The 20,867-nt window shown below is 44.2% G+C and overlaps 1 protein-coding gene across 5 annotated transcripts in view; it reads right to left on the reverse strand.

Annotated features, from left to right (window-relative positions):
- GFOD1 (Gfo/Idh/MocA-like oxidoreductase domain containing 1) overlaps positions 1-20,867 on the reverse strand; it is a 70,208-nt gene that overhangs the window by 45,320 nt on the left and 4,021 nt on the right. Inside the window, exons 1-2 of one of the 5 annotated variants that reach the window (XM_082313074.1) lie at positions 7,835-7,913; positions 2,646-2,778 (exon numbers count right to left, since the gene is read on the reverse strand). The exons of 3 other annotated variants lie outside the window; for them this stretch is intronic. In XM_082313074.1, the coding sequence (XP_082169200.1) occupies positions 2,646-2,682 (37 nt within the window). In that variant the 5' untranslated portion in view covers positions 2,683-2,778; positions 7,835-7,913. Of the gene's footprint in view, positions 1-2,645; positions 2,779-7,834; positions 7,942-20,867 lie in introns of those variants that run through there. One more of the 5 variants, XM_082313077.1, reaches the window with a different exon arrangement.

A 20,867-nucleotide genomic window follows, 5' to 3' on the forward strand; every position in this document is an offset into this window, starting at 1 on the left:
GCCAGCTTTTGTGCTGTTGTATTTGCAGGAAGACTTGCTCTTGTTTTTGTTACAGATAGGTTTTGCTTTGTTTCCCAATGAGAGGAATTATAGGAATTCAAGAGAGAATAAAGAACTACCATGAAACCCTACAACAGGGTATGAGGGCTGCCACACAACTTCCACGGGCTGTTGAAATGTGATAAATGGCAGCCTGAAGACAGCAGAAGAAACCAGAGCTCAGGAAAAGGAGTAGAGTTTAAGGAGATGTACCCTCAGAGGGCTTCCAGATGTTAAAATCTCTTGCTCTAGCTCCCTTCCCAGACAACCATTAAATTTCCCCAAGAGGGCTGCCAGTTCCAGCCAAAAAGCTGTGCTCAGCAATGCAGACTCACCTTTCACTGCCCCTGGTTTGGCACACCTGCATGGATAATTCACATTGGCCACGTGGTAAAGAGATCTTTATAGCTGAGTTTAAGTCCCTTATAAAACCAGCTCTTGAGAGAATATATACTGTATCTGACTTGAAAATGCAGATTATTTTTCCTCCCCTCGGTGCTTTTAAATCACTCAAAGACAGTGTTAAATCCAGCAGACCAGGAAAGCTCAGCACTGGGTTCTCTGCTCCCACTGGAGTTAGGGTCAATGGAGCTGAGCACTGCTGACTGCTGCTGAAAATCGCATCCAAGGACCCAGTCCAAAGCAGGCTAAATTCACTGGACAACTTCTCTAGACTTCTACGGACTTTGGCTCCAGCCCAGGCTACATTAGCATCAGTGTGTTTTAGCAATTTACTGCCCAACAGCTCTCAAAAGTTTTCAGCGTCTCTGACTGAGCCAGAGTGAAATGCGTTGTTATTTAACATTATCTTCATAGTGCCTATGGTACACTTGGGAATTAATTTTTTTTCCTCCAAGCAGCAGTGACTGAACCAAGCCACTGCTTTCCATGGATTACTTAAAAGACCAATGCTCTCAATGAAAGGAGTGCTTACAAGCACCAAACACACCAGATCATGCACTCTTACAGGCTTTACATAATTGCAGCTCAATTTGTCCACAGAATACAGGCAAGTCAGTTAATGAAAAGTAGACATGCATCATACCAGTCACCAAGAGCCTTGTGGCATGCCACATTTCTGTGCCTTGTGTACAGTCACGTATTAGCAAGTGACTCCTATTCAGTAGCCTGCATGTAAGCTACAGTCTGAAGGAAAGTATCATACATATTAATTAGACCACAAATAAATGTCTGAAAGAACTATCAGATGGCTAACAACTTCAATCCACCAGCATCAAGAAATGTTACATAATGTGTTGCAGGGAAGGATAACCAAAGCTTGGTGCTGGTGTACATGCCTACATGTAATCCTGCTCTACTAAAAAAGTAAAGGGTTTCTCCATCGTAACAAGAACGAAGATTTAAAATTGTACTAAGGAGACAATGAAGAACTTAATAAAATGGCTTTAATTGTAAGATTTTTTTTTTCTGAATTCAAAACTGGTTGTTATTCAGTCATGTTCAGAGTTCAGCACCATTTGTCACGCAATTCAGGGTCCAGTTTCAGAAGCTGTCGGGTCTGACTAACCCAAGGGAGGCAGAGCCTTGCTCATAGGTGCCAGAGAGGCATTAAGCTGACATATTTACAAAGACTGTGAATTATACATGAGTTTCTGTATGAACCAGACAGGTTTAATGCGCCACACATTCTTTATGTATTACATTTGGGTCTCATAATACAACTGCATTTTACTATTCTGTGAATTTAAAGCCGGTGGAAGCATGAGACTGATGTCCCCAGAGACTCGTATCCTGCTCCTGAACAGAGTAGCAGCTATGATTTCTTCCACAGCACTCACATCAGTGCATCTGATCCAGAAGGGGCCAAATACCCAAATGTATGGAGGTTTCAATTTCCATACTTGTACAGCCCACGGCCAGCCTTCTGAGGGGAAGACAGTTGCCAGCTGAGGCCATTGACACAGGATAGGTAACCTAACTTTAAGTTATGAGATTGGTCTCCCACAGCACCTTAGAGAGACAGAAGAGAGTGTCCCACAAAGCTCAGCAGAGCACCCAAGGGGGGTTCTTCCGAGGGAACCTCTCCCCCCATGGGGTAGCACCTCAGCTACAGCCTTACATATATTTTATAATGTGTTGATACAACCTGGGGAGTACACCTATACATCCCCAGGGTCTAACATGACAATACTAATGTTTAACATAATCCCATCCACTCTAGCTATATTTCTGTAACGCCCTCACCACATTCACTAACAAGAGCTCTACATTCAGAAGGTTGTGTCCACCCCTGGGTTTCCTGACGTAGCAAAATCCTTGAGTTTCTTAATGCAGAGCTTACATGCCCTCTTAATGCACCTAATATTTAAGTAAGCTTTCCAAAAAAGGCCACTCCTCCCGTGATACCGTTCTGCCTTGATGCAGTGAAATTTCAGCTTCAGCTCAGGATACAGAACAAATGTTCCTGTAAAGCGTATGCTAGTTTTTAACTGGCTGCATCTGATCATCACCCTTTTCCACCAGCTCTCAAATACCGTTAGAACATCACCCACTTGAATGGCAGGAGCTGCTGGCAGGCTTGCAATGAATAGACTGAGCTGCTCACTGAAGAGCTGAAAAAGAAAAATCACAGCTACTGCACCTACCTGACACGGCTGTGATCATCGTGCAGACTGCCTTCATACAGTGCAGTGTGAAAGCGGATCACATCCTGCAGACCACTTGTAGCAGTACGGAGTGAAAACACAACCGCTTGGTAACACAGTCGTTCCAAAAGGTCTGAGAAAAGACAGTTTTTTTGTGCATGCTTCTCTCTGATCCATGCAGCGCCACAATAGTGACCGCTGACACATTCAGCATTGTCTTTGCAGGCTTTAAACAGTTTAGATCCTCTGGTGGGTCATCTGACCACACACACCAGAAGATGGACTGCGACCACAGCATCACGAAAGCAGCTTTTCTGCTTTTTACTACACCATCCAGCTATAACTTAAATTGGAAACCAATCTGGGGGATTATTCAACTCCAAGCTTTTTGATCCCGATGGTCTAACCCCCCGACCCATTTTAATGACATCTGAATGCAGTTCAAAACATTACGCGAATCATTAGTAAACTGAGATAATTTCACCAATCACACTGAAAGACAGGTATGACACACTAGTGCAGAAATCTCTATTAGAGGTAGATGCGAATCTGAAGAATGGGACATAAAGGATTGAAAGGAACTCATTAAGGTATTAAAAGCTGGAGTTACATGGAAATAACATGATTGAATTAAGAAAGGACAATATAGCCTGACTACTCTTCCAGCAGAGAGATCAATGTGAACTACAGCCTTCTGAGGAAGGTGGTAGAATCCCCACCAGGGATAATATTTAATTTTAGGTATATCATAAAAATACACTGTAAGGAAAACTGCTCTGTGCAGGAGATTGCCTAGGTGACCTCAATGGCTTTGTCTGTCTCAAACAGCCATGAACATATGACACAATAAGAGAGTTTGTCTGTCAGAGACGAACCCAAACCTGAATAGTTGTCATGATGAATCCACAGCAGCTTATTCTAAAGATGTAATATGACCAGTTCTTCCAGTATGCCATGATTATGCCAGCTCTCTCTCTGAACACTCTTATTTCTTTGTAATGAACTGTGACTATTAAAAGAAAGGGCAGTCCTGGGACTAAGAACATTATTGCACATCTGTGCCAACTAAAATATCCACCGCTACACACGCAACACTAAATAAAACTTGGTAGAATACATTCAAGTGACAACGTTGATCTGCTCTCTGTCTGACCATAGTATTTTTAGTAGGTTTCGCTCATGGCACATTAACATTACAACTGTTGTAGCCTCAGTGCTTAGATGGTAAAGTAAGCACTGGAGGACTGGAAAGGAAGAAAATGTCATTTTAGCATTGCTGCTGGATTAAAATCAGAGAGAAGGGCAGCTACCAAGGAAGCAGTCAGAAGTGGAACTTGCAGGAACGACAAACACAGCATGAGGGAAATGGCAATGGCCATCAACCAGTATCTTTTTTTGTGGCCACCTCAACCGCTCCAAGTCCGTGTTTTTGCGTCTACTTAACTCCTGTGTGACAAGATGCTTCAAGAAGAAACCATGTGCAACACCCAGTTCTCCCACAAACACATTCCACATGAATGTCATAGCTATGGGTACAAACAAGGACAGCCCTCTGCTCTCGGGCCAGGTTACGGTCAGCTGAGCTGAAACACCTCACACCAGATCCAGCGTCATAAGCCTGTTATTGGATTTGCTGAATTCCTGCTGGGTGAGGTATGCTTTCTACAAGGTTATGATTCAGAAATACACTGAAGGAGGCCGTGATCAACAGCTTCTAATGAAAATTACTGTTATTTTTGTTTTCTGCCAGTGAGATATGGGAGGTACAAAGATGAGATGTGTTTGAGCCCAGGGGTTAGCACACAGGTACAGTTGTGCCTAGGCAGTCTTTCCCTTTTGCACTGCTTTTGTGTGCCTCAAACTTTGAATCCCCACTGACTACTGTCTGGCAAACATAGCATTAACAAGTCATAAGTGAATTCATATGGGCTTCTCCTAACTCCTCCTAAATCACAGTGCAAATCAGCCTAATTACATCAGCAGCCTTCTCTACTCTCCACTCAACTCTGCAAAGAGTAGACCCTTCCCAGAGGGCCAGTCAACCAGGTGAAGCAAGTAAGCACATTTCTGCATGTCCCAGTCCGCTGGAGGAGGGCAAACGCCCAGCTAGCTCATGAATAATGCACCGTCTGTTTATGCAGCTCCAGGGACCCACTTCAAATCAGCTTGTGGTCTCTGAAATTATTTTCAGTATACTTGGCCAGTCTCTTTGGTAGGCAAATCAAAAAGCTGCTTTTGAAATCCTCTCTGCTCACTTCAGGCTTTCACTCCTCTCTGCTATACATAATCCAGAAGAAAGGAGACATGATTTTCTGGTCACTCCAGTTTCACGCTGGTACTACTTGACTGACTTAGTAAATTTACTCCTCGTGTATACTGCTGTGACACAGTGAGGTTCAAAGATGGCTTAACAGCATACAGGGATGTACCAGCAATTCAGAAATGAGTCAGGAGGAGATCAAACTGCATGTAGTATCATCAATGCCTTCTAAGCAGATGGTTAAGCACGAAGTATCACAATAAGGGCTAAACCAGCCTTTTCTTCCATGTTGTAGCAGTGGAATCTGAAATAATGAACAAGCAGCACAAGACGGAGAGGGTGAACTCATAGGGGGTGAAATTACAAAATATTCCTCCACCCTGAAAAAAAAAGTCTTTTTAAATACTGGCTCTCAGCCCAGAGGTTTGACCCCAGGGGATATGACATCAGTAAGCCAATGCAATAGCAGAAGCAAACCTTGAAATGTAATTTCAACTCCTCCTTGTAAATCTCATCTAATCCAAAATATTTCACATGAGAAAAACTTGCATAAAAAGAAGCCAGGAGAAGAAAAACATAGCTCAACTATACAAAGTCATGCAAACTCTAGAAATAGCCATGTTAGGAAAAGGCTAAGCTGTTCATTTGGCCAAGTCAAGCAAGTCACAGTGACAGCTCCCTTAGCTCTCCTTTTCAAGCCCTGTGTTCAGAAGTGTGCCAGTGTGGGCTGTGAACCGGGTGAGAGACAGACAACAATTAGCTATAACTTGCAAGCAAAAGGTTCTCACCAATTTTTAATCCAAGGACCACTAAGCTTTTCTGGAAGGGGAGAAGAAAAAAAAAAAAAAAAAAAAAAAGAGCTGTCTTGTATCTTGGTCCTGCATTTGTGTCATTTGCAACCATATAAACACTGTTAAGCCTGAAATACTAATTTATTGCATTTTTCCCCCTTGCAGATTGATTGCCTGCACTTAGAGGAAGGTATGTATCTGCAGACTCTTATCTCACAGACCTCAGGTTGAGTAACACTGCTGTACTGTACCTTTAACCCTTCTTAAGAAGCATCACTCACATCCTCACAGTTGTGTTTCTGTTGCTATTTTTTGGTTGAAGCCATACCCTTTAATACACAAAGCAGAAATACTGCCCCAGGAAAAGACAAAGCGGAGAATTTCTGTCATGCATTCCCACTCTGGAGACTGATAATAAACAAGAGCTTCAAGAAGGATTCATTAGGACCTAAACATCCTTCTTCCTCCCCTCTCCTCCCCCTCCAGACACAAAGCCCTGCACATGTAGCCAAGGAATAACCTTAAGCCTTGCCTGACCCAGAAGAAACAACATTGAGCAAATAAAAGCACCACTTAGTTTGCCATCCTTCTCCACCTGGGCATGGCAGAGCCACAGATCGCTCTGAAGACACCCACATGCAATTTGTTGCCTACAAGCCACTGGCTGGGGACTCCTGGATCTGCCAGAAGTACGCTCAGGTATTGCATGCACTAGGAAAGTTCAGCCTGTGTCTCAACAAAGAAGGCTGCAGGGATGCTGTTAACAGCATCTTTGTACCACTGAGGCATTTAACTCTACTCAAACATGACAGCAAACAAGTTTGTGCCCACCTAACCGTAATGCTTGCCACACAACTGAAATATGCTGCAGGGGAACCACTGCCAAACCAGACAGCATCGTAGTGCAGGTCAGGCTAATACATATCTATCTTTACAGGCCCTTGCTAACAGGAGCTGGGTGGCATCAGCAAAACAAGGCAGATGGCAGGGGTGCAACACAGCAGCAACCAAGAGCAAGCTTTGATGGAGCTCTGACCAGCACTGTTCCCTTCCCAGAGCATGGGAGGAAAGCTTTGTCCTGAAGGCCCTCCCCAAAAACCTCAAAGTCCAGTTTTTAAACAGACTTTTACCCATTTTCTACACACAGGTTGAATTCAGGCTAGGTGATGCTGGCTGCCTGCCCACAGTGCATTTCAGCAACCAACTTGGGAAGAAGACAGCTCACGTACTTGAAAGTATGTGAGGCTCTGCCACACACAGACACATCACAGGTCACTTCCAACAGACCGTACCGTGTTTGGCAAAAACTTCTGAAGTTACTCAATAATGCTCTTATCAAATGTCTCATGGCTTATCGATGCTGAAACAGACGTTCACCACCTCTGTTTAATAAACAAAAACCTGTAACTGTGCTTAACTTCTCTTTGCTTTCCTGTTCTTCTAAAGGAAGGCTAACTTTCCACCTTCACCCCTACTACAATGTTCTCAGTAAGCTGCCTGACCAGAATATGGCTTAGTAACTCAGTATGGAGGTAGCGGTGTCAGACAGGCTGCTTTATTTCTCCGCTCGGAGCCTTGATCTATGAAGTTCACCTCCACAGGGAGAGTGTCTTGACAGCGTCTTTCTCTGGGAAGTTCAAGCTAGCTTGAAGAAAAGACAGTAAAGGGAATACGCTTCTTTGTTTAACCTTTTTCACCAAAGCGTATGGCTAGCACTTTCACTTCCAAGGAGGGTTCATTAATTCACTGCATCTTCATGTTGGAGATGTTACAGCTCCAACTGAAGTCAACGATGCCTTCCTTCCCCCCTGGCCCAGCATCCCTCCCAGTTCATCCTTTCCCAGTGCAATGCAAACCACTCCAGGTCCTGCCTCAGCCCTCTCCTCCCAGCTGCATCTTGCTGCCAGGGACCCCCCACCACCGCGGCAGCCCCCGCAGCACGTCCGGGGCAACCGCTGCCCGGTCCCTTCCGGGGAAGGGGCCCACAGCCCAGCAGCAGGGGGGAGGTGGGGAATGCAGCCCACAGCAGGCAGGGAGTTTGGGCGTCGCAGCCACAACCACCCAGCTACACTCTCTTTTCCCTTCTGTTTTTTGCAAGCCGGGTCATGGCAGCACAGCCTGCTGGGTTAAACACTCACTCCCTCGTGCTCTGGCTCTCTCCCATCCCCTCCCCTGCCGCCCTTTATTCAGCTGGTTTCCACGGGCCAGATCTGTCAGCGTCACGGGTGCTTTTCCACTTTCTGTATTCATCTATTTTCCCCGTTTCTAACGAGGGAGGTGTCGCATGATCCAGCTCCCGAGAGCAGCCCCTCCCCTCTTATCATTTCACTGAAACACATCCTCCTCTTCCAGCCAAATGTTATCTGGTGTTTTCGAGCCTGTGTTTTCAAAGACAAGAAATGCCAAAGAACGCCTTGCCTTTTCAACAGGAGGCTTTGCACAAAGCTGGGCATGGCTTGCTACAATCCAGTTACATTCAAGGAACCCACAGCAAGCGCCTGGCTCCTGCAAAGGGGGGCAGAGGGAAGCCTTAAGTGGTTTCTACCCCTAATCCAGGACTTCAACCATTCAACAGCCCACACTACTCCTCCCCTCATAAGTCTCTTTGTTGCCGCTGCTTCCGAGTGAAGGTAACAAGCCAATCACAAGCCACTCAATATAAGAAAATCAGCCACGCAGAAAGCAATACGATATCCTCTGATGTGCCTAAAGCTGCTGCTGCTGTGCAGATGGCAGCAGCAGCATGGCACAGCTACGGCACGCTGCACGTTTCCATCACAAATTCCACTCTCTTTATCCCACTCTCCTAACTGCTCTGAGATGAAACCTGGCAACAACGCACCAACCATAAAGCAAACACTACACTACAAATAAAAAAAAAAAAGGTATTTGTTTAAAAAAAAAAAAACCTTGGTCTGGCCACTTTTTTTAATCTCGCGGAAGTACTGAGACAATGTGAGTGAATGGGTTTGGCTTTCCATTTCTTGTAATGCCGCGTTCAGTAGAAGACCAGTTTCTGTGGGAGTTTTGGACAAAACAACAACTGCCGGACAGAAAGCAGCTTCCAACAGATGACTTTCTGCCAGGAGCACATCAGAAGGCTTTCAAGTCTTTAGGTTTTAGGCACATGGAAGTTCATTTCGGGTCATGCCTGGGAGCCCTGACACACTCCTAATACTGACCAAACTCTTGGCCAAATTTGGAAGATTTTGAATGACCAAAAATTTCAGAGACAGTGAGTTCTTTGGGGCTGCGGATCTTTTAGCACTTGACCTTGAAAGCAAATCTACTTGAGTCATCGCGGGTGCCTCCCACCAAGTAAAAGTCATCTCTGCACTGATGGCTAACAAACTGACTGCCTACAGGACAACTGCATCTATTCCATTGACAACTGCATCTATTCCATTGCTGTTCACCAACAGAGAGAGGGATGAGCTGCCTGGGGTCCTACCCTGCCCAGGCAGATAACCTCCTTCCTACACTTAACCCAAAACACCCACTGCTGTACTGAGGCAGCCTACAAGGACAACAGTGGTGCAACACGCCTGAGGCGAAGACTGGCAAGACTTTCACGACATCCACCTCCCTCCTCCTCCCCTAATCAAAACGATGCCTCTCTCTCTGGAAGAGCCCTGCAACCTAACACCGCCTCCCATCATTCACCGCTGTTGATGTGCTTCAAATCAACAGGCACCGACACTTGCAGCTATCAACAGCATTCAGAGTTTTCCTGTCACTGTAAAACCTCTCGCGGGAGATGTGAAAAAGCACAGGAGAAAAGGATTTTCACAGCTGTGTTAAGGCCTATAGGAGCTGTGAAACTGGGAACCAAAGACACAGGGACTCCTGTCCCCAGCTGCCCAAAGTGTTTTTCACCTGCTCCACCTCTGCGTAATTTAATCCCAAGGAGGAATGAAGAAGACCGACTGCATCCATATTTTTGTGAGAAAGAGTCTGAGTTGCATGAGCACACAGGGATATACCAGCATGAACACAAAAGATTAAGTTCTTCTAGGAAATCTAGAGGTAAATCTCAGATTACTCCACACAGGTCTTTTTTCTGGCTTGCAAGTCTGAAAAGCAACAGGCCAGTTGAAAGTAGTTTAATCCTACCAAAATGAACAGTTGACTATAAATACCTTGTTTTGACTTAGGGCCCCAAATTTCCACTATCTTGCACCCTGTGAAGCAATTTACATTTGCTTGAACATTCAAAAGAAGAAGAAACAAGACCCAAGACTGATAAATCATGGCATTTTGAATGAATTATTCTCCAGTTCCTTTAAACAAAGCACATAAGGCATATTGTTCCCCGCATCATCGATGGCATTTTAATTAATATCTTAACTACTGTCCACATCAATCCATCTCTCATAGTCTTGTAATTACAGGTTTAGAGACTGGGACAGCAACAGCACAGCTGCATTAAATCAGAACAGAGTCTCATGGTACACAGTTCTCCAATCAGAGCTACAGAGTCTATCTTAGTCTGAAGCTAATTTTCTGAAGTCTCTTTCTCTGTAGCTTTTTTTTTTTTTTTCCTTCTTCAAGAAACTACACCCACTATTTGCTGCAAGCAAACCGAAGTAGCACAATTACCCACACCTTTAATTTCCCTAATACTAGTTTCAGGTCCTAACAGGCTTTACCGTGCCAGGCAAGCCCAGAAATAAAAGAATAGATATAAAGACAGAAAGGAGAGACTGAAAAGGTAATCTTATTACTAGAGATATGTATTCCATGAACAATACTCAATTGCCAATTCATATATTTTTATTTGCTGGCAGGGCTTGAAGAATATGATATTCTCAGTTTTTCCTGCGCTAACAGTTGTAGCAACTTCACAAGCCTATTGCCATAGCACAAGCCCACCCGAAGCTTGTTCTAGAGACGTTTGATACACAGATGAAGTATACATACACACATTTACACACATTACAATCACAAGAGTATAAACCATATGATCTGCTTGGTTCCTACACTCAGAGTTCTCAGCTGTAAGCACCACACAATCCACACAGAATTTAGGCTAGTATACTTAGATCAGACAGACAGTTATAAAAACCTAGAAATATCCATCAAACACTTCTGACCAGGAAACTATCAGCATGGATGCTATCTGCTAGGAGGACTCTGAAAACATGCAGTCCTCTCAAATAGAGGGCCAAAGCCACGTCCTTGGTGCCTTGGTAAAATATATTCTTTAGTAGCGGAAAAAAAAAACCTGACAAAAAACCCAGTTTCTTATACTTCTATGCTATCAAATTAACCTTACAGTGCAGGCACGTTCTGTACTGTTAACTATTTGATGCATCCTTTTCAGTGAAAGGAGATCGTAGAATCATAGAATACCAGGTTGGAGGATCATCTGGTCCAACCCTTCTAGCACAATCTAGACGAGATGGCCCAGCACCATGCCCAGCTGAGTCTTAAACATGTTCAGCATAGCGGAGTCAACCACTTCCCTGGGGAGATTATTCCAATGATTGACTGTTCTCATTGTGAAAAATTTACCTCTTGTGTCCAGTCGGAATCTCCCTGGGAGTAACTTGTACCCCTTACCCCTTGTCCTCACCATGGGACTCCTTGTAAAAAGGGAGTCTCCATCTTCTTTGTAGCTCCCCTTTAAGCACTGGGACATGGTGATGAGATCACCTCCAAGCCTCCTTTTCTCAAGGCTGAACAAGCCCAGCTCTCTCAGCCTACCCCCATACGGCAGGCTTCCCAGGCCTTGATCACCTTGGTGGCCCTTCTCTGGACCCCCTCCAGCCTGTCCACATCTTTTTTGTATAACAGGGACCAGAACTGTACACAGGATTGCAGGTGTGGCCTGACAAGCACCGAGTAGAGAGGGACAATGACTTCTTTGTCTCTGCTGGTGATGCCCTTTTTGATGCAACCCCGCACCCTGTTGGCCTTCCTGGCCGCAGCAGCACCCTGTTCCCTCCTGTTGAGCTTCCTGTCCACCAGGACCCCCCGGTCCCTTTCCACGGAGCTGCTCTCCAGCCAGGTGGATCCCAGTCTGAGCTGCACTCCTGGATTATGGTTTCCCAGGTGCAAGACCTTACACTTGTCTCTGTTAAACTTCATAAGGTCTTGTTAGCCCACTCTTCCGGCCTATCCAGATCTTCCTGCACGGTGGCTCTCCCTTCCAGAGTGTCTACTTCCCCACTCAATTTGGTGTCATCTGCAAACTTCATCAGGCTACACTTGATCCCGTTATCCAGATCGCTTATGAAGATATTGAATGTGAGAGTAATTCCTCCCCAAAGTAAGCAAAAGCCTCAAAATCCACTCCTTGTTCATTATGCTGAAGAGCTCACAAGGTCAGTATCACACTTGTTGCATTAAGTTTAACATTCTTCAAGGGAACTTTTAAGGATTTGCCAAAATCCAATTCAGTAGTTAGAGCACCACCCCACAAATTTCTTTTGAGCATCAAGTGAAGGAAATGTTTTCAAACACCCCGCCTATTTATCGATTCGGTGAAACATACTAAAATGCAGATGTAGCTAGAAAGGGAAAGACATCACACGTGGCCCCATACAGTGCAATTCCATCTAGTGCAAATTCCTTATAAGCACAATTACACTGAGATGGTACACGACAACTCCAGCAGCTACCAGCACCCTACTCGCTTTCACCCAGTGCTCTAGGACGATTCTGCTCAATGCAGGAGGCCCTAGGCAAGCAGTCTACAGGACTGAAAAAATAATGTCCAGACGTGATATTAAGTATCTTTTTACACTTGAGCACCTCCTAGCAGCAGCTGCAAATCTCAACTTGCTCCCATCAACTTAAGCCCATGCTCAAGGTTGTATTTGCAACCAACATCACCTATCTATATGCTATTGTATGTCTTCCAAAAAGGCAGTTGCTTCAGTCAGCACGGAAAGGCCCTGCCGATTTGATAAAGAAAAGGGTTTCCCAGCCTGCAGAGGGCCATAACATACACTAAAGACAAACTCCGTACTACATTACAAATAAATATACAAGCCCTCCAGCTGCCGAGCCATCACTGCTCATAGCAAGCTGGCTTAGTAAGATTTTTGCAGCATCTGTTAAATAAAGCTCCAACACTGGAAAGATGATTACTTGCATTAATAACCCACAGAATATTTAGTGCCAGATACAATCCTCAAACTCGACACAGCTGTCGATCACTCAATCCCAGCCACGAATCTTCCCCGGAGGAAGGAGCCCCTCCAACAGTCCTTGCAACTCTTTCACAAGCTGCCCTGTACACATTAAAAAGGGAGACCAACAAGAGGAGCGTAGAGAGCTTATTTTCAACAGGGAATTGGGTTTTCCTGCACTGTCCCCACTCCTCTCTTCCCACCCTGGTTCTAGACCACCTGCATGACGATCCAGGGAAAGGCCCCAGCCAGAGCGACAGAGATTGGTCCTCTTCCAGCAGCTCAGACACATTTGTCATGATCACCGTCCACTCAACAGCATTCAGCCACAGCAGGTCCCGTGGTGAAAGAGAAAGAGCAGACATCAGAGGACCCAGCTTCTGTCCCTGTCATCAGCTTCCCACACAAGCTTCATCAAGTCTCTTAATCCCTCTGTGCTCTCCCATCCCCAATCTGTAGTTTTGGGAGCCCTGAAAGATGAAATCAGTTTCGGGAAGGCAGGTAAGTGCAATCAATTAAAACACACAACCTGCGTTATGGAGAATGAAAGCTCAGGACAGAAATCCTCAAGCCTATTCGCATCATGCCACTCTTGCCTAGAGCAGATAGGAGCCTCATCAAACACACACCAACGGTATAATGCAACAATTTTGTCCCCACCTGCCACGTAAGGGGTCAGGTCTCTCTGCACACAGACGGCAGCAGGTTTGGTCTCAGCAGCTGCCGAAACATCTGTGCACATCAGGCCCTGTGAAGGATCACCTTCGCCTATGTGAACAAATCTGTAATTTCAAACAACGGCAACCACAGTACCAACACAATTAAATTTATATGAAGAGCTGCGAGACAGCACTATAATCAAAAGCATAAATAAATCTGCTAGCTAGCATCGAATCTCACAAGCAAACAGATCAGCATTTATGAGATAGAAGTGAGATGGCTTGTGAACAGACTTTCCTCATTTTAGGCATACAATGCGTCAAAGTATTTTTTCCTAATGGTTAGAGGGTGGTGTCCAGTAAAACTTATAGCCAGAATTTCATTTCAGGTCCATCGTTCTCTCAAGCTATGCCAATGGTCATAGACCACGTCCAAATGTACTTTGGCTAGTTTAGCAAAGATGTCACCCCTGCAAACCGAGCACCTTGTGACACATTTTTAAGCAGAATCCTTCAACAACATGAATAACGAGTCCCACCTGTTAATCAAGGATACAAAATTCAGGACACCTTCTCATGTATTTGGATAATGCTGTATCTTGTTTCCACAAAATAGTCTCAGGGAGTGCTGCTTAGCGCTCTGCCCAAGAAATGAGTCCTTATCAGGGCATCTCATACTGTTTAACCATGAAGCAGCTTTCAAAACACTAAATTGTTAAGTTCCTCCAAAGCAAGCAGCAAGTCATAAAAGAGTTCTGCAAGCTCCATCATGCTCATTTAGTGATAGACTTTCACAGTCTATGGCTAACATTTCTAAGCACCTCCGCTCCAAATATTTTCCGTCTTACTTTTTATTCCTGCAGACAAGCTGCCGTAATATGTTATACAATCACAACCGTATCGAGCTGTGGAATTGCACAGATGTAGCTATATCTTTGGATTTTTTTGATGAACTGGTACAAAAGCAGTTTGCAAGCAAATTCCTACTTACATGAATTATTACACCTGACAAATATTCCACGTAAGGAATCGAGGATTTTGCCTTCAAGGAGACTACTGAAATAAGCAAAGATTTGCAGAACCGTGTCCCAAGACTCCCACCCATCATTTCCTCAATTGACAGAGATGCCTTTTCCGAGAGGACACAGATCTGCAAGGCCAGGCTCCTGTCCCTGCGGCGTGGTTAGTTTTTCTTTTGTGCCACATGTTCTCAGAAATGTCACCATAAATTTCAACTATTTCCTTTGATCCAGTAGAGCTTTACTTGCATTTACAACGGAGCAAGTGAGATCAGAATCTGAGCTTTTACACGCATCTTTCAGGCACATTTCTGGAATTTATTTTGATGTGCACAAGCTTGGCTGCAACTGCTCCAGATGTTCTCCAAGCTATTCGCTCTCCCCTTTCCTATCCCCACATGAAACAGTAACAGTTGCATTGTCTTTTACAGGCTGAGGAAGTAAAGGAAGGGGAGGGACTTCCAGGAATTTTTAATTTATATATTTTCACCTTAATATTGTTTTTTTGTTTTTTTTTAAATTTTTATACATATATGGAACTATATATAATGCATATGTATAAACACCGAGAGAAAGAATTCTGAGTGCTCAGTCTAGCCTTTGGTTTCACATTTTTAAGCAATGGCACTCCAGCCCAGAAAGGATAGCTACTATTTTATAGTTCTTTCTCCTTGCTTGACTCTATTTGGATTTTGAAAAGCTCTCTATATTAAGCCTTCTCATTAGCCACGTGAAACCCAGTACCCTAGAGATAGTATTTAATTCAACCATGACCTCCCTTCTGGGCATTTCCTGGCAAAAAATGGCCAGATGGAAGAGCTAAGGACTGCCAAACATTCACTGCAAGGAAGTGCCAAAACAAGGGTCTTTATTGCTGATAAAAGCCATGGAAACATCAGAATGCAAAACAAAGTTGCTACCTTTTTTTTACCCCCCCCATCTGCTTCACTAAAGCTGTGACTGCTGCTGCGATGGAATTGAAGGCACAGGTTTTCACCCTCAGGTTACACTCTGGCACAGTAGCAAATGATGAAAGTAATTTTACTCCCTGTGTTAAATCATTATGTTTATTCTTATATTACTACCAACCAAGTTCCTCACACTGTGTTCTCATTTTCTGTCCTCTTCACCATGCTCATACTTAGGAGTTAGGCCTGATAAATAACAATTTTCCTCGTTAGCCCTGGCTGTGCTAAAACAAAGGATGATATTATCTCTTTCCAAAGAAGAAGGGGGGATAAACTCTCATCCTCCACAATTCCCTAAAATTCCTGTTACCCTGTGGGTCAGATTTCAGACCTGTGTGTTAAATAAAGACCTGGTGTTCATGCTATCCTGGGTGCCAGTTCCACCATCTGGAAGCGCAGCTATAAGGGGCACCCGTGGTGCTCAAGGATAACGACGCTTCCGCTTGCCAGGTGTGTGAGTCTTGTCCAACATCGGTGTTCAGTGCCGGCTGTGCAGCGCAGCAAGGCCCAGCCTCCTCTGCTCTTCACCACCACATTTTTAGCATAGCCAGCTCCTGAACAAGCACAGAAAAACTCTTTTAACCTTTTGTGGACTTTTGCTCAAAGGCCTCCAAACTCAGTGACCCAAAAGCCAAACCGGATTCCTCCCAGTGTCCGCAACAATAAACCACCCAAATCAGCCACCTTTACACAGAGTACAGCTATACCAATACAACTAGAGCTGGACTACACCAATAACATGAACACATTTATATCAGCTGAATGCTCGAAACGTATATGCGACCGACAATTTATGCCTGCACAGGAGTGGGAATAACCTGTACCAAATACAGATGCCACTATGCCAGCAGAACAGCGCTCATGCCAGGAGTCACACCAGCTGGACTTCTAATGGCCATGCAGCAATTATTGCATTAGAGAAATCATACCCCTTGCAGTCATAATTACACTGGTACAAAAATTTATGCGCAGACCAGGCCTTAAATCAATTTAGGGAACCTACACAAGGGATTGTTCATGTTTAATTACACAGCCATTTAAATCAATTTGTTTAAATCAAGACTTAAGACCTGAAATCATTTTTTGTTACCTGCATGCACGCTGACCTTGTAAATTAAGTCCCTGACTTTGACAGCTCACTCTTACCAGCTAAGAGTTTATTATATGAATAATAAACAAAAAGCAGTAGGGTAAACACTTCTGCTTTGATGGTTTGAGGAAACCAGAACAATTCGTAGCAACTCCGGATAACGCTGCGGCAAACTGATATTAACAGTGAAGGGTGTTGTTGCATTGTAGTGGCCTGTGAAAAACACCAGCCTTGGTCCTCCTAGAAATTTAACTCCATTTTCATCCTCGGTGCTTTGCCACCACTGTTGCTAAATGGGCAAAATCTACTGCGCATACAAAGAAAAGGACAGTAAGTTGTAATATGCTTCAACACAACTTACTTAGCTCTCAAACAAAAGTGGACAGAACAATATATTTAGCATCCTACAGAGTTTTTACCCTGCCTCCATCAAGGGCTGTGCTCAACTATCCATGTCTGGAGTCATACAGCAAATCTCTGTCATGTAGTGTCAGTCTCGGGCATGAGAGGACTTTAAGGAAAAAAAAAAAAAGAGAGAAAAGGGGTAACAGTGGGAAGCTTGAAAATTTAGTCTAACATATTTTCTGTTCTCCGCATTTATCTACACATTCTTCCTTAGTTCCCCTATTATTTAATATTCTTCCAGAATCTGGACAAAAGAAGCAGGACGCAAGTCCTTCATCTGCAGAGCTCCCACTCAAAGTCCGCTGCCCTTTACCTACACCACTAAGCACTCGGTCCTAATGTCCAGCAACAAGACAGAAAGTCACGGAGGGAAGGTCTGTTGAAGAGGGATCAGACAGCTCAGTACCACAGCAGGTGACACAGTGGCCACAACTTGTCAGAATAAAGGCATAAAGGTATGCAAGAAAGAATGATAATAAAATCTGTTTTCTGCTGCTTTCCATGTTATACGGCCCTACCAGTTATGGATGCAATCATGTACTCCAGAAGTCAAATAATTACAATACTTAGCCTGGGCACAGCTCTAACAGTATAAACACATCCTTTACCAGGACCCTCTCTCATCTTCTCATAGAAGAAAGCTATGCTACACATTTTCCGTTTGTGTAACAGCATCCATGGCACACCTGTCCCATTTCAAAAATATTGGCGCATTTTGTGTGTAGACATGGTTTTACAATCCTCTTTTAACATAACTGAAATAAGAACACCATCTTTCTGTAATTTGAATTGATTAACTGTGCAAAACATTGAGCTACCTCTTGAATTAAAAGTGTCTTCACAATGCATTTGTTTCCAATTGTTAGCGGCCCTTAGTTTACAACAGCAGGTAAGCCAACTAAATAAAAAATGGCTTACCCAAACAAAAAATAGTTGCACAAGATGCTGTCTATGTGATATCCGCTCTACCAACTGTGCCAGCAAAAGAAATACAAAAGGTCATCCTCACTAGCACAGCCACGAGGCTAGACACGCATGCTTACCCCCTTAGCAGTAATGCCTGCTTTGTTCATGGGAGATGATTTTACTCTTTCCAGCCCTTTCCTAGTTAACACCACATTAGTCAAATCTTCATCAGCCACACCTAAGAGAGCTACCTAGCTCTTTCAGCCACTTTCAACCTCAAATCACGACATTACGGCATTGCTGATGCCAGTGCACCGCTGTTAACACTGATAAGGATGCCCTGGAAGGACCTGTGCTGGAAACAGCACTAGCATGTACCAGTCTTTGAACAGCAACAGTGTGCAACAGTCTGAGTTTTTCCAGTACCACAGACAGTAGGAAAAACAGCTGTATTTGCCACCGTTGCTAACACCAATGTAAGACTAGAATAGTGCAAGAAGAATAGTGTTCAAAGTACAGTGGAACAGATAAAGGCCGTAAGGACTTGTCTACCTAAAGATTTTAAAAAAAAAAAAAAAAAAAAGACAAAAGCACCTCTGACTCCTGTATTTAAAAGACAGTCAAATTTCTCATCAAAATATCACCGCCCTGACTACGGGCTCTGCCTAACAAAGTGTGACAGATCAAACACCGCAGTAGCAGAGGCCAGCACCGCTCTCACTTTCTTCACTGCTCCTGCGCCAAAGGTCCAAGCCCCCGGCAGCCGAGCCGATGGAAGGAGGGCATCTGTGCTCTGGCATCACGTTTTGCCATTTAAATCACAGAGAGAAGCAGGGCGGCTGAGGGCTTGGGCACACATTCGTTTCAGCCAACTCACCTACAGGGGACAGTAACCTCTGACAGAGGATGGCAACTGCCTAAACCTAGAGCACTGCTACTTTCCACGGCGCTATGGCTTCTGGTGGAGCAGGCACAGACTAGACCCGCAGCAGTCCTCCGGAGGTTCAGCCCGTCCTGCTTCAGCTGCCCATACTGGTCCGGAGACAGCAACACAGCAACTCATCTTTGCATCCTTTTTGGGATCCCCAAGGCCGGGCACTCTGCGTTAAAACAGTACAGAGGAAACTGCAGCAACACAAACTGACCCAACCGGATACAGGATCGCAATGATGGTCTTCATGCCTAACACGGTTTAAGACAACTGCTTCAATCACAACTGGTTGTTCCTCAGTCTAGGCAAATTTCGGTGTGTCATCATGGTATAAGTTCAGTGCCCCAGTATTCCAAGTCTGGTCCATACTGGGCTCCCAACCTACACCACCACTACAACAACAGAACTAGTGGTTACTTTCAGACAGAAGAGGACAATTGGGAAAAATGAAAACACACCTTTGACTTGTAGGCCAGAAAGGGAACAAGGGGGTTTTTTGTCAGTTTTTATTATTATTATTTGTTTGGTTTTTAAACAGTACCTGAACAGCGCTCTTTACCTTAACTGTCTCGGAGGGCCAATCCCACAGCATGTCTGTAGGAGTTTTATGGGAATAACACTGGAATTAAAGGTCTGCAGCACCAAGAGAAAAAGGTCGATGGAAGAGCTAGGTACCATTTTCTGTGGTATACCATCATCACTCAAGTAAGAAGATGACTTGCAGCCGATTGCCAGCAGGCTCTTTGGGCTGACTTTCTAATATGTGCAAAAAAAGGCATCATAGCCTTTGCTAGCTCTGCTGATTAAAAATAGACAGCACTTCATTTGACTTTTTCTTTTGCAATAAGATGACCGTAATTCACATTTAATATGCTGCAAAGTCATCTGCCTTCCAAGTACAAGAGTGCGTTCTGCTGAAAGTCACTGCTGTTAGGTCAAATTTAAACTCAATATTGCAGGACAGATATTACATTGCTATTAATAATAAATAATCATGATAATATTTTCCCTTAATAGAGCACCTCATCCCAAAGGATCCTAACCACTTTACAAACTCTGGACCAAGTTCTATCCACTGGTACAACCCTATAACAACCCTGTAATCTCTGCCTGATTTGCACAGGTGCAGAGGAATGTAGAAATTAGTTAGAGATTGCATCACATCTGTGAATTACTTCACCATAGCTGGTGTTCCTCCCACTTCAGGGGTCGATCCAGAGACACGTTGTCAGTGTGTTAACAAGGGGTTCTCACAACCATCGTCAGGACAGTAGGCCTGTACTGCAAGCCTGTGCGATGCTCATGATTCCTGGGAAGGGGTAGGAAGGTGAGGATCTGAGCAGTACTATTTACATTTCTCTCTAAATAAAGATGCTCCCTCATGACCACAAGCAAGTATAGAAGCAGCACCGGTCAGCAAACAAATTTAAGTGCTCCTTAAGAGGAACAACCTCCAGAGGGCTGGGAAAGTCATGCTCTGTATAGTCCCCGGGCAGAACGGACTCCTACCATGCACTACTACAATATAAACATTAAAAAAAAATAATACTACATAGACATGGTTGTGAACACATGCAGTGAATATTCAGCACACAGCTCAGTGTTCCTGTCCTTAATTTAAGATTAAAGAGTAAGCAAAACCACTGTAAATAGAATTAAGGGCAACATCTCCAGAGACATGCTTTAAAAAGCATCCGGCACTTGACTCTTCCCAAAAGCAAAACATTTGCTCCCCAGAAACATTTATGTGAACCTCAGGAATAAGTTCTCTTTAGCCAGGTTGACTTGAGTCAAGCACCAACAGGACCAGAAATTCAGAAACAGCTGTGACATCCCCTTCAGCTTAGAGATGAAATGTCATCAAGGACCTCTCAGCGCAAATCACTTCACCTGATGTGGCAGCTATGTAGTCACGCCGGGGAACCATTTAAGTCAGGATCTGAAGAATGCCATATCATGTTGACCAAGTAGGAGGGGTTATACCGTGAAAAGTCATGCATTGACAATCTTCAGCTAGGTGGAAAGTCACATTGTCTGTACCAGCAACTCTTCTGATG

The sequence above is a fragment of the Platalea leucorodia genome (assembly GCF_965183815.1).
Source record: "Platalea leucorodia genome assembly, chromosome: 1".
In the NCBI taxonomy this organism is placed as follows: Eukaryota; Metazoa; Chordata; class Aves; order Pelecaniformes; family Threskiornithidae; genus Platalea; species Platalea leucorodia.